The 13,953-nt window shown below is 48.2% G+C and overlaps 1 protein-coding gene across 1 annotated transcript in view; it reads right to left on the bottom strand.

Moving 5' to 3' along the window:
* Arhgap31 (Rho GTPase activating protein 31) overlaps positions 1-12,746 on the bottom strand; it is a 112,912-nt gene extending 100,166 nt beyond the window's left edge. The window contains exon 1 of the mRNA NM_001105879.1: positions 12,428-12,746. Within this exon, the coding sequence (NP_001099349.1) occupies positions 12,428-12,527 (100 nt within the window). The 5' untranslated portion in view covers positions 12,528-12,746. The remainder of the gene's footprint in view (positions 1-12,427) is intronic.
* Between the last annotated feature and the right edge of the window lie 1,207 nt (positions 12,747-13,953).

Raw genomic sequence — 13,953 nt, 5'->3', positions numbered from 1 at the left:
CACTCTGTTCCCATAAAAGTTTTTAAAGTTTTTTTTCCTCCCCTCTTCTGACTTAAAAAGTAAAAATTCATACCCCCTGTTGACATTGGGGGCAATAGTAAAAGAGATCCGAGAACTATAAAGTCACGTGGTTTCACTTAAGCGCTTTTCCCAGCAGCCCCTTCACCTGGCGCTCATCAAAACAAGCCCTGGAAAGCAGGTCTCTGAGGAAGATCCTGGCATGAGGTGCCAGCATGGCTCCTACTGGTCCCTACCGCAACTTGCGGGACCCATGGGCAGGATCACGTGATCTCCATGGAGCCACGGCCTGCAGGACCTGGGCAAACAGCCATTTAAATCTTAATTCCATGTTCATTCTGTTTTTAAGGGACCCAAACATGGAATTTTAAAAGTATTTCTAAAAGTGTATTTTGAGTAATCTTTAGTTAACATTCATTTTTATTTTTTATTTTTTTCTTTTTGAGTCAGGGTCTCTCTGAGTAGTCCTGGCTGTCCTGGAACTCAGTATGTAGACCAATCTGCCCTCGAACTCACAGAGATCCTCCTGCCTTTGCCTTCCAAATGCTATCAAAGGTGTGCACCACCGTGCCCAGTCTTTAAATTAAATCTTAAAAGAACTGTTTTTTAAATTATGGCTTAAAACCCTTCTTCGGGTTCATATTTCAAAACTCATGCCTTCCCTAGAGACTATCCCTTTCATTCGGAGCCAGATTGTCTCTTAGGACACGAAGCAAAGGGAGGTGGAATCCGTCCCATTTAAAAGTCCAGCTTCGGATGGGAGAATACAGGATGTTCGCAGATGACGTCATAGGTGTAGTTTCCTGACCTTAAGCTGTAGGTCCTGTGCCCAAGTCACTACAAATTTTCAAGCTGCCTCACTGGGGACCCAGGCAGGGTTCCATTGCTGGCTCCACAGTCTTGCATTTAACATTGCTTTCTCTAGAAAGCAAAATGGCCCCTCTCCATGAACGCTAAGCCCCTTGTTTCTAGCCATTAGCTAAACAACAAAGGATTTTCCAAATATGGACCCGAAGAGACGTGTGCACTTCGAAGGCCACAATGAAACTTAAATAGCTAAAACTTATTAAGAAAGCCAATGACTGATGCCAAGCGCCCGAGTCCCTAAGCAAGCAGCAAGACAAAAGCCAGAAAGGGGAACAAAAATGTGCATTGAAGGGGAGGGACCAACAGGGAGGTGCCGCTTTCTATGGAAGAGCTGACATCACTGTTTCCCTGCAACACTCAGCATGCAGGAAACAGATGGCTAAGAAGTGGTGGAAGGGGCTACTTAGGGCTATGGGGGGGCTTGCCGTTCTCCCAATGTTGCCATTAGGTACCTACATGGTTTGCTTTGAAAACCTGGGAGTGGGAACTCTGTTGTCTGGGTTTTATAAGTTATTTCACATCCCACTTGAAGCTAGTTTGGCAGCACATGGCAAAATGGAACTCTGCGTAGCCCACGGCCAGCAAAGCCACAGCTATTTGGGACCAGAGCGAACAAAACCACTGAGAGAAAGGGATTCTCCATCAGGTATGGCAAGGGTCCGCTTCCTCCACTTCCTGGCTAGGGCACACTAGTAAGTGGCCGTCTGAGTTGGCCCTCACTTGTCAAATAGACAAAGAGTAGAACTGTCTACAGTAGGACGAGGCTGAAGTTGAATATTTTTATGCCATATAGCTACAGACTTTAGCCATGTATGGTGGTGCAGGCCTTTAATCCCAGCATTTGGGAGGCAGAGGCCAGCAAGATATATATTCACACCAGCCGGAGTGAGGAAAACCACGTCTCAGAAAAAGATTCAAATTATTTTTTAAATAGGGCAATTTGATCAGCAGATTTCATGGTGGAAGGGGAGAACCAATTCCCAAGAGTTATCCTCTGACCTCTTTGTGCACACTCACAATAATAATCTTAAAAAAGAAACGAACAGAATCAGGTGGGCAGTATCTTCTCTTTTCCTGAGTATGTGTGTGCTCCTTTGTATTTGTGCAGGTTCATCGTCACGTGTGTGTGAGGGTACGTGTGTGCATGTGTGTGTGCCATGTGCGTGTGTGCCACGTGTGTGTGCCACGTGTGTATATGTGTGTGTGTGCATGTGTATGTGTATATGTGTGTGCATGTGTGTGTGCATGTGTGTACGTATGTGTGCGTGTGTGCATGTGCCACGTGTGTGTGTGTGTGTGTGTGTGTGTGCATGTGTGCCACGTGGAAGGCAGAAGATGTAAATTCAGGAGCTATTTTTCAGTTGTCCATCTTGTTTTTGAGACAGGGTCTGTCACTTGCCTGGAGCTCACCAAGTAGGCTGGCTGGCTGACAAGCCATTGGGAGCCACATGAAGCCACACCCGGAATTTTTTTCTTTTTTTTTTGAACAAAACAAATCCCCAACAACACGTGTCCTGAGGATCAAACCTCCTGCGTGCATGGCAAGTACTTCCCTGACAGATCTAGCTCCTCAGGACTGTTCACTTTTGCTATTCATTCCCCCCTTTCTTTCCTTCATTCCTTTATTTTTTCCTTAGGTCTTAGTTGGCTCTTGTTTGTTTGTTCATTGTTTATTTGTTTGTTTTACCCTCCTTTTTCTTTTGACAGGGTCTTGTTATATAGCCCTGACTGGCTTCCTAGCTGCCTTTAAACTCACTCTCTAGTCCAAGCTGGCTTTAAAACTAAATCTTCTCTCTCCCTCAGCATCTTGAGCACTAAAACTATAGGTGGGTGCTACCAGAGCCTGCACAGTTAACATATGTACGAACACACACACACACACACACACACACACACACACACACACACACACACATTTTAAAAACCTTATCTTTCCGTAAAATGTCTTCTTTTTCTGTTTCTGGACAAGAAAAGGGTTCAGGCACAGCCAGCCAAACCAGTGGCAGGTCTCACCCTTCCAGCTGCTGTGTCCTCACCGAAGGCTGTGTTCTTGCTCCTGCCCTGAAGCCAGGCTCCTGTCCTCCCAGGGCCTCAGCTGCCTTTCCAGAGTTTAAGCTTCCCCAGGCTTTAGAGCCTGTCACCAGTCGCAAGCATCAGGCAGAGTCTCAGTTTCCCACCTCTAGACTCTGGCAGCCCCTCTACATATCCCTCTGCTATTCCTCACCTCAGATGACTTTTTTTTTTAATTTTCCCAACTACAAATCACCCTCTCTATCTGACGACAGCTGTCAGTCAGCTGCCTCACGTGTCAGTTAGCACGCCCTGCTTGCACACTCACTCTACCCCTTACCTCATTCTTCCTGGTACATTTTAGAAAGCTGTACTCTTGCCTGTTGATCGCATGTAGGCCAAGGCAAACTTGAGAACGCCTTTGTAAGCCCAGTGGCTCTCAACCTTTCTAACGCTATGACATCTTAATACGGTTTCTTATGCTGTGGTGACCCCCAATCATAGAGTTATTTTCGTAGCTATTCCACAACTGTAATTTTGGTACTGTTATGACTCATAATGTATGTGTCTATGTTTTCCGATGGTCTTAGGTGACCCCTGTGAAAGGGTCATTCAAATCCCCAAAGGGGCCAAGGCCCACAGGTTGAGAACCATTGCAGTAGGGTCTAGCACACTGACATTCTATTAAATCTTTGATGCTATGATTCAAAGTCCCCACCAAGGTTGTTTCTGATTAAAGACCTAAATATGGGACTGCAGGTTGATTCTACAGTGTTTGCTTAGCATGTGCAAGATCATGGGTTCCCTACTTAGCACCCGTTGCCTACACACATACTTTTAAAAAGCAAAGCAAAACAAAACATAAAAATCATAAAACTGGGTTGGGGATTTAGCTCAGTGGTAGAGCGCTTGCCTAGGAAGCTCAAGGCCCTGGGTTCGGTCCCCAGCTCTGAAAAAAAGAACCAGAAAAAAAAATCATAAAACTCCAGGGAAAGAGACCTTCATGTGGCAAAGAGACCTTTGGCAGTGGCCTTTCCCAAGCACTGTTGACTTATTTATCTGCCAGCTCTTCCCAGCTGTGTTCTAGCATCTGGAACAGTGAGAGCTGGTATATGTTGCTTTTCTGGGGTATGAGTAACATTCAACCATCTCCCCTCTAGAGGCATGCGGGGCCAGCATCAAGCCATGGGTGTGGTACCAGAGCCTAATGTACCAGCCACGCTTGCACTAGAACAAAAAGTGCCTGAGACTTGAACTCAGTTGGTTCACACCAAGGAGTGAAGGGGTTAAGAGGCAGTTACTGTAGCATGCAAAGCCTGGGTTGTTTTCTATCTGGGACTAGCGATTCCTGATAATACAGCATAGGAATGGAGGTCTCATCTCGAAATACCTAAAAGGGCTCCAACAACCACTCCTAGAAAAGACGATAAGTCCTAATTGGATACCAAGCAACGATCATGTGCCCACCATAGGCTCACACAGACAGGCGTGACCTACTACATGTGTAAGTGCTACCTCAGCTGAGCTTGTCAGGTGCTTACACACAGCTAGGAGCAGTGCAGACAGTGGGCAGAATGGACAAGGGATAGGGGGCCTCTGACTCTAAGGCCATGGGTATTTCCGGAGGGAAGAGGTTTGGGGTTGCAGCGGGCAAGGAGGAACCTAGCTTGTGGATTTGGATAGGGGTGTGTGTGTGTGTGTGTGTGTGTGTGTGTGTGTGTGTGTGTGCGCGCGCGCGCGCGCTCTCAAATGGACACATCGGCTTGCAGAGGACAAAGTGCTTTCTGGGCACCAGTTGTTATGACTATTTCTGGTTTGGGCTAGGAGAAAGCAAAGCAAAAGACAACATATCTTTTAGGCTTTGCGAGAGACAAAACTGGCTAAGTGCAAAATTACGAATTATTTTCTCCTGGAAGATATGATTCCAGTGTAAGACTGTGTGCTTGAGTGTCTGATAGATCCTGATTTAAATCTCTCCTTTCCCATTTGGACAATCTTGGTAAATAATTTAACCTCCCAGAACTCAGTTCTCTTCTGTAAAATGGGTGACTATGAAAATGCCCGGTTTTTAAAGAGGCTGAAAATATTCCTTTGTATGCACAAAGTGACTGGCACAAGATAAAAAAAAAAAAAAGACAATATTGATGTTCACTCCTGTTAATGATAAAGAGAGCAATATGGTCTGGTTTGGAGCTCAGACTCCACACTGACTCCTTTCTCTTTTTTCCAAGAAACCTCCCCTCATCCCCACCCCACCCCCACCTCCTTTAATTACCTAGTAGCCTCTCGTTCTTGTCTTTCTATATAAAATCTTGCTTCTTAAAATAATGAAGTGCTATCGTTCATTCTTCTCCCAACTGTTCCAGCCTTCCCCCACCCCCTCCACTGGAGCAGAGTTCTTTATCTTAACCTTTATCAAAGGTTGCATTCAGGGAACATTAATTAGTTCAACAGGGGCCATCCAGGCTCCTAGAGTGCCAGCAGGCTGTGGCCCCGCCTTACACCACACTTAAGGCCGGCCTTTTGAGAGCAAGGTGCCAAGATCAGTTCAACTCAAGCATGGCCTTTGTGTTGGAGCCTTGGGAGAAATACTTACGAGAACTGGTCGGCACATGCACTCCTAAGATTAACTTGGAGAGGGGGAGAAGCAGGAGAGGGATGCTGCTTTTGATTTAAACGTGTGGCGCACAATATGTGGGAAAAGAACTAATTCCCTGTTCCTGGCTTCAAGACTGGCCTATGGCAACCACAATAAGGAAGTGGGATCCTGAGACCCCTGAGCTAGAGTGGACAGGCAGCTCGGCGTGGGCAGCAGCCTGTTCTGGAAGGAATGAGCAATGGGAAGCCCCGACCAGGTGGTTTTATCACTACTTTCTTCCAGAAACATTAAACTACAATATCCAGTGGCAGAGTGGGTGGTTGTTAAAGGTTCCCATGCCCAGCCCGAGTCTTGGAACTTTCAATCCCACCCACTTCTTCCACCCACTGCTCGGAGCCACACACAGCATCGAATCTGAGGAAGACTTTTTCCTAGGGAGGCGAACTCTGGGAACAAACTGTCCCGGCAAGCGCTTGAGAATTGTCTTGGTCAACCAAGCTTTGGAATTCTCAGTGTTTCCTCCCCTAACAAGAAAGCTTCCAGGGCTAGCCCACCGATGCTATATATTCCTGGCTGGCCTCAAACTGCAACACCGAAGTCTGGTTGGTGCTAAAGAACTTGTTTCTATTTGGGTACGATGCACTCTTCCTCTGTCTGTTTCCCTCTACTCCTTTGGGTCTATGAGTGACCCCAAAGCTCTCCCCTGTCAGTCAGATGGTTCTCTGGTTCCAGGTAGTCAGGGGAGGGGAGGGGCTTCCTTGTGGGGAACAGCATGGAACTAGCCGAAGCTGGAAGGCATCTGGGAGTCTGCCAGAGGGGTGGACATGGGAGAAGCTGATCCTGTGGTCAAGGAGCTCTTGGCAGAGATCTGAAGAGCCTGTAGATGGGGCCATGTGGTAGGTGGAAGTAGATGTTTCCATTCTCTGTGTGGGCTGTTTGTTATACCCAGAAACAAAGTAGTCCCGGCTGGCGCGAGGGTCGGCCAGGCAGTTTGCTCTGGGCTTAGTAACGCCTCCCTCCCCACTCCCCCTTTGGCCTCTTCCAGTTTCAACCTGGCAGTCCAAGTCGGAGATGCCTCTCTATGCTCAAGCCCCTCGGGTCGCTGTTCTGTCTTCACAGTCTCCCCAACAAAGACCAGGTTTCTCCCTCAGAGAAGTGATTGGCTGTTACTGGTCTTTTAAAAGTTGCTGTATAGCCCAGGCTGGGTCCCAGGTTTATCCTTGTGCCTGAGCCTCCTGAGTGTTGGGATTATTCCGGGCTCTTAGATCTTCCAAAGCACGGTTGTTTCAGGTTGAGCATTTGGCCTGTGCAAGGATGTCTTCCCAGCAAACCTGGGAAGTCCCTACATCAACCAGACTCTCCACCAACATGGCAAACAATCCTGCTTCCAGTCCCTCTGGGTGACGGATGAATGCCCTCTCCTCATGAGAGCCTCGATCAGTCTTGGTGGTTGTGGTAGGGTAAGTTCAGGCTATTGTGACAGTAACATGTTAGCATGTGGGTGTCCCCAGATAGGTGCTTTATCCATATTAGCTCATGCGTCCTATTACCTCTATATTACAAGAGGAGCAACTGAGGCCCAGAGGCAGGGAGCAAAACTTCTCCAGGGTCAGTCATCTGGGGAAAAGAAAAGTTGAGATTCTAGGTAGGGGAGTTCAGAAGCCTTAACAGGAAGCCTCCAGCAAAGTCCCCTGACTTGGATTAGGGGAAAACTTCTAGAACTTTCTATAGCTCAGACTCACTTGGTGAGGAATTAGGTAGGGAAGGTGAGTGAATGATGTGCCAGAAAAGACCAAGCTGCGGAGGATACAGCCCTGTCCTCCATTCAGTACTACATCTTAAACAGAAAAGCACTTGCCTTCTGGCTATGACCTTGCTCTGTTTGTGTCTGTGCCCTATCTTGTCTATTTAATGGGGAGACCAAAGCACTCACATTCTCTCCTACAGCTGCCCCTTTAGCCTTGGCGGCTGACTTCAAAGTCATCTGGTGTATGTAGGTTGGGTCACATCCCCTAGACGACGCATTTCTTATACCCAGAGCCCATCTTTCTTTCCCACTGCATCTGAAACACGGCCGGGATAGAATTTTGTTTATCGAATTAATAAATAAAGGAAACGAACAAACAAAGTGAGGGGACTATTAAAGCTTCGGAAGTAAAATGAAATGAAGCATCGACTGCTGTTCCCACCGCTCGTCCACATCCTTTGAAACACTAGGACTTGATCCTGAACGAATGCTTGCATTGCTCAGTGATTTGTTACGAACATTCTGTGGCCTTTCAAATTAAATATACATTATACTTATAAGTAAACCTTTGTTTTGATTGATATATATCTTTTCAGCCTGGTGGCGATAAAAAAATCTTCAGCAATTAAAAGAATCACACGGTTTTTGGAGCATTTGGAGTGGATTCTACTTATGCAAAGAGCATAGCCTACAAACGATGCACTGCATGCAGGCAGTGGTTGTCCACCCTGCCCATGTACCAAAAACCATCAGGGAGAGATCTGGATTCAGTTGGTCTGAGATGGGGGCCTTGCACTGACTTTTTTTTTCCCTGAGAGATGAAGAGAGGATTTGTCCATGTCGTCCAGGGTAGCCTCAAACTCCCGATCCTTCTGCCTCAACCTGCCAAGTGCTAGGACTATCGGTGTGTGCTACCACCTGCAGTGGCGACAGCATTTTAGTAAGCTTTCTAGCTGGTTGAAATCTGTCGCCATCATTTGAGCGCAGTTAAGGCACTAGGGTCAGGCCAGTATAAAATTTCCCTATGACTCAGAAAGGTAAGGAAGTCTCAGCTCTTAAAGAGGTCAGCCCAGAGGACAAGACAGTTTCTCTCTTAGCAACTCTTACTTGTCCCCCTGGCCCCTGGTCCCATCATCCTCCCTGTCCCCCTTGAAGACCTAGAGGCTCATGGGGAGAGATAGGAAATGACCATGCGCGCATTCCACGGGCTTCACTCACACACTAGTGCCACAGGTGACAATGATCTAAGGCGTTTTTTTAAGCTGCAAGAAATGACCTTCACATTCAGTGATCAGAAACAAGAAAGAGAAAAGCAGACTCCTTCTTGCATCCGAGGTAGGGAAGGGATCCCAAACAGGAAGTGAGAGTTAGCCGGTCCCCCCCCCCCCCCCCCCCCCCCCCCCCCCCCCCCCGGTGAGAGCTTCAGAAGGAGCAGCAGACACTCTGCTCCTGGGGAAGTGAAAAGGTCCCCCAGCAGCCACCTTACAGGCTCTTATGGTGTTTTTTCTTTTTCTTTTTCTTTTCTTTTTTTTTTTTTTGGTTCTTTTTTTCGGAGCTGGGGACCGAACCCAGGGCCTTGCGCTTTCTAGGTAAGTGCTCTACCACTGAGCTAAATCCCCAGCCCCGGTGTTTTTTCTTATCAAGCAAGAGAAAAGTGGCCAAAGAAAGGGAAACAAGGCTGGGTAGCTCTGGGTTGGAGGCTACCTTTGGGGAATCCCCATTTGATCCACAGCGCATGGGTGGGGCGGTGTTGAGGGGAGAAGTGGGAAGTCGTCACGCCAGGCTTCTGTGCTGCTGGGATCACAGCAGGGTCTGCACCTGACGTCTGTATGGCTACTGTCCGAACTGTGTGTATTTGGTGTGTACGTGTGCGTTTCTATGAAAAGGCAGCTCAGCTTTCATCAGCTTCACACAGATTAAGCATGATGGCTGGACATGAGTAATAGTCACTTCAGACTGGAAAAAAAAAATCTCTCCCTTGTTCACCCTGCCTTGTCTGATTTGTCTGATCAGAGGTAGCAAGGCTGGGCTTGGTGAATTAGAGAAGTGGCTAACAGCCATTCTGTGTGTTTCCCCCTAGAGCTCTCACCCAGGGTGCAGCTTCCCCATCAGATCCAGAGGACCCAAGCTTAGCATAGCTGGTGCTCACCAGCGTCCGGTCCTCCACTCCAGCTTGGACTTGCTCCTTACGGCGTCTCTCACTTCCTCTTTATTCTTGTGCTCCCAAACTGAAATCCATTTCCCTTCCATTTCTACCTAGATCCAGTGCCCTCTGCCCTGTGACCCCAAAGTTTCGTGGTCAGAACATGATTCTTGAAAGGTCCTTCCCAGACTCCTGGTTCCTGGTTACCACTCTGATTTACTACCTCCAACATCCTGAGATGCTCTCCCAAAGTCGTGGGCAAAAGGGCAGTACCCTCCTCACCTCTTTTCACCTAGTTCAGAGTCCTGGTCTTGACTGTTAACTAATATATGTCTCTACATGGATTTAGAGAAAACCATTAATCAATTCTATCATCATCACCATCATCACCACCACCACCACCATCACCATCATCATCGTCATTATCATAACATACACACAGGAAAGCAATGAGTTATCCCTTTGTGGAGGCAGAAATCCTATTTAGCCTTGTTTATATAAACAGCTCATTATTTATGGTTCATCTCCACATTGTACAGTGACAGTGCAGCCATCAAGACTGCCAGATGCTTTTCATTTAAAAACCAAACTCTATTCAGGTACGTCCAGTCTTAAAGGTTGCTGATCTGTTGCAGAGCTGTTTGCTTTCACTCTGGGCGTGGGGGTCATTAAAGGAAAATGTTGATTTACACACAGGAACCAGAAAGAGGTCTGGGTCCTCTCCATCCTTCGTGATGGATGAGCCTTGTGTCCCTATGTAGATGAGCTCTCCTCTTAGCTTCCTCCTCTCCTTGGCAGGATGAGAGGCCTGGAGTTCCAAGCACTCTTTTTCTATGGAACATCCTTTCCTTTCATCCTTTCTGATGGGAAGCACACAGAAGTTTGACATACAAAACAGGTTTGAAAGAGGCACTGCCTGAGGGCTCTTCTGAAGTTCTTTCCCAGAGCCTTGGGGCTTCCAGGTTCTTCCTTAACCTAGGAGTTTATAAGAATGGGCCGTGGCTAGCAAGCCCGTTCTACAACTCTCACAGCTTTTGTGTGTGTGTGCTCGTGTCTATGTGATTGTGCCTTTATGTATATGTGTGTGTGTGCTTATGTCTGTGTGATTGTGCCTTTATGTATATATGTGTGTGTGTGCTCCTGTCTGTGTGATTGTGCCTGTATATGTGTGTGTGTGTATGTGTGTATGTGTGCTGGTGTCTATGTGATTGTGCCTCTCTGTGTGTGTGCTTGTGTCTGTGTGATTGTGCCTCTGTGTGTGTGTGTGCGCTTGTGTCTGTGTGATTGTGCCCGTGTGTGTGTGTGTATGTGTGTGTGTGTGTGTGTGTGCTGGTGTCTATGTGATTGTGCCTCTGTGTGTGTGTGCTTGTGTCTGTGTGATTGTGCCTTTATGAATATGTGTGTGTGCTTGTGTCTGTGTGATTGTGCCCGTGTGTGGTGTGTGTGTGTGTGTGTGTGTGTGTGTGTGTGTGTAATACTCAGAATAACTCTAACGTCACAGAAGGTGGTATCCCAGGAGCATGCCTAGGGTACCTACTGGTTAATACGAAGAGAGCCCTGTAAAAGGCAAGCGGAGACAAACATTTGTTCTTAACCATCGTGGTTAAGATGTGCACTTGTGGCTCCGTCAAGCTTAACACAAAACAAAACAAAGCAACTCAGTCCAAGTGATTTTACTTCAAAGAGACCTCTCCCGAGTGTTGCTGAGACTTAAATGAATTGACTTTGGTTATGCCTCAATTTCAGAGTCGGATTTGAAAACCAGTGGTTCCCTGAAGCTCTGAAATACTAAGCCATTTGTCCTAATGACACAGCAGACTCTGGACTCCCGAATACCACAGAATATCACACCACTGCAAATTACTAGGGGTGCTGAGTCTTCAAAAAGGGGGAGTGAAACAAAGGCCTTGCACTGTTTCTGGGACGCACACTTGATATGGACAAATCCAGTTGTTTTGGGGAGGGTTTTCCCGGAGGCAGAATTATTCTGAGCAGCTACACAGTCCTCCGTTTTCCTTTGTTGTATTTATCTATGTATAATGATAGATATCTATGTATGATAGATATGTGTGTAGTGTGATCTTTTCTCTTTCTCTGAAGTTTCCAAAGAAGCTTTTTTTTTTTTTTTTTTTTTTTTTTTTTGGTCACGGCTAAGTGCAGAGCCAGTCAACTTTACAAAAGGAGTCATTTAATGCCCCATTTCCCCACCTTTCCTATATTAAAAACGTTTGCCCTCCAATGGTGTTATCACATCATAGGCTGTTTTCATTCTTCCCCACGCGAGAAATGTTTAAACTGTTTCTGCTGGCTCCTCTATTTCTTTTTCCAAGCTGACTTTGAAAACGGAGACACACTTCTGTATCCTAAACTATTTTAAAGCTGAGGCCCTCTGACCTTTTTACAACACACTGGTCGCAGGACACACCAAGCGCCCCTCTGAAAGCCACGAGAAGGTAAAGGGTCTGGTGGGGAGGGGGGGCAGGGTCGGGGTCCGGGGAGATGCTGTATAGCTGGCATCAAGTCAGAAATACAGAAACTGTTTGTGCAACCACTCCCCCAGCCAGGATTCCCCACCCCACCCCCACCCCACTGCCTCCTACCACATTAATGAAAAGGGATGTGAGCCAGTGAAACCCTACAGTACAGGAGACACATTTAATATGGTCACGGTGATATAACCAGAGCAACCTATCGATGATGATTCCGCCCTACGTCAGTCACACCTCATCTTTCCCTTCCAACACCCAAAGTTTAAGAGCCGAGCCTCCTTCCCGGAGTTCAACCTCAGGAATAACCAGTTAACGCCACAGCTACACCACTGCTCATCAGCCGCTCCTGTGACACGTCGGAAGGACAGACCCAGCTCCTGCACTGTGGGGTGGAGGCGGCATGGTTAAGACCCGTGTACTTTTTTCTTTTCTATTAAAGTACAGTGAGCGCACAAGCCTGGAACACATTAACTTGTGAACTGCATCCAGCACACCCCAAGAGAAATCCATCGCTCTTAAACAGAAAAAAAGGTGGGGGGAGGGGGGTACATTACCATCCTGTCCCGAGCTCTCCAGATACTCCGTCAGGTCACATCCAAACGCACTGGCGGCTCCCTTTCGTTTCAGCTTCTGCTTGGCACCCTTGTTCTTCATGAGTTAGCCCCACAGAGGCTGCCCCTCCGTCTGCGCTCTCTTACTCCGCACCGCTGTTGAGGGTTTCGGGGTCGGGTCACCGGGGCAGAGCGGCGCCGGGGGTCGGCATGGGCGCGCAGATCGGGCCGTGCACCGCCCCGGGCGGGTGTCACCTCCCTACTCGGGCTCCCGCGGAGTCTCCCCGCGCTTCTCGGCTGAGCCTTGCGAGGAGCCCGGGCCGGGGCGCGGCGGTTAGGGGACCGCCCCGGGGCTGAGTGTGCTCCGCCCTAGGCCCGCGCTCTGCCTTCAGACCGCTGGAGGACCGCGAACAGCGAGCATCCCGTCCCCTCGCCCGCCCTCGCGCCGTCCCTTTTTTCCTGTCTTACAAATCCCAGGATCGTCCAGCTCAGGAAGCGCTGGAAGGAAGTCAGCTCGGGAGGGGGGCGGAGGTTGGAAATTTTTGGCAGCTCTGAGTGTGTGTGTGTGTGTGTGTGTGTGTGTGTGTGTGTGTGTGTGTGTGCGTGTGTGCGCGTAGTCGAAGGAAGTAAGTGGGTGGGTTGAGCTGCGCGGGCTGGGGGAGAGATCGCGCTCTCCCGAGGTGGCTCTACGAGTCCAGAGTATCGCCCAGGGCCGCCCCGGAGGAAATCGGCCTCACGAGGAGCCGCGGCCGCCCGCCCTGCTTCCTGCCGCCAGACCGGCTCTTTGCACAGCGCAGGAGGAGGCGGCGCCGGACTCCGCAGGGAGGGCTCGGATGGGTGCTCACGGAGTTATCCTCCTTGTCATCCCAGTCCTGACACTTTCTATTTCAGTGCCTGCCTTTCTCCTCCGCCAACACTTAAGTGTAGTGACAGTAACAAAGACTGGGATTCCAGAAACCTGACCCACAGAGCCTTTACGTTGGCCACTCCCACCTCTCTTTGCCGGGTCTGCGGTCCCTGAAGCCCAGACGTCTCCTCTCCCACGCTGAGGTTAGGATATCCTCGGGGCGAGAGAGAGGTGCAGCGTTGTAACCACTTCCCGGGAAGTTATATTTGTAGTTACAAATTCAAGTTCAGACACACACACACACACACACACACACACACACACACACACACACACACACGCACACGGCGACCTGGCTAAATGCAAGAGATTTGAGCAAAGAAACCAAGATTTAAGGGGCTCTGACATTTTGCCAGTCTCCCAGGTTGTTTTAAAACTTGAGGCGTGTGCTTTCAGGCCGGAATGTTTTTCCTTCCCTTAGTTGGAATTCCTTGACTCGTGTGTACTCAGCACACACTGAACACTTAAAACCCTGTGCCTTGACGATTCGAAGATTAGATTAAACTTCCTGAATATATTCAAATCCATATATAGGCTTTAAGGGTAGCATATAGCTGGCAAAAGTATTGTGTGTGGTATTTTAGTTACTGACTCCCCTTAAAAGTCATCATGGGAGTTTATG

Source organism: Rattus norvegicus, chromosome 11 (assembly GCF_036323735.1).
Source record: "Rattus norvegicus strain BN/NHsdMcwi chromosome 11, GRCr8, whole genome shotgun sequence".
Classification (NCBI taxonomy): domain Eukaryota; kingdom Metazoa; phylum Chordata; class Mammalia; order Rodentia; family Muridae; genus Rattus; species Rattus norvegicus.
Note: the sequence above shows the minus strand (reverse complement) of the source record. Positions and strands in the feature narration are given on the sequence as shown.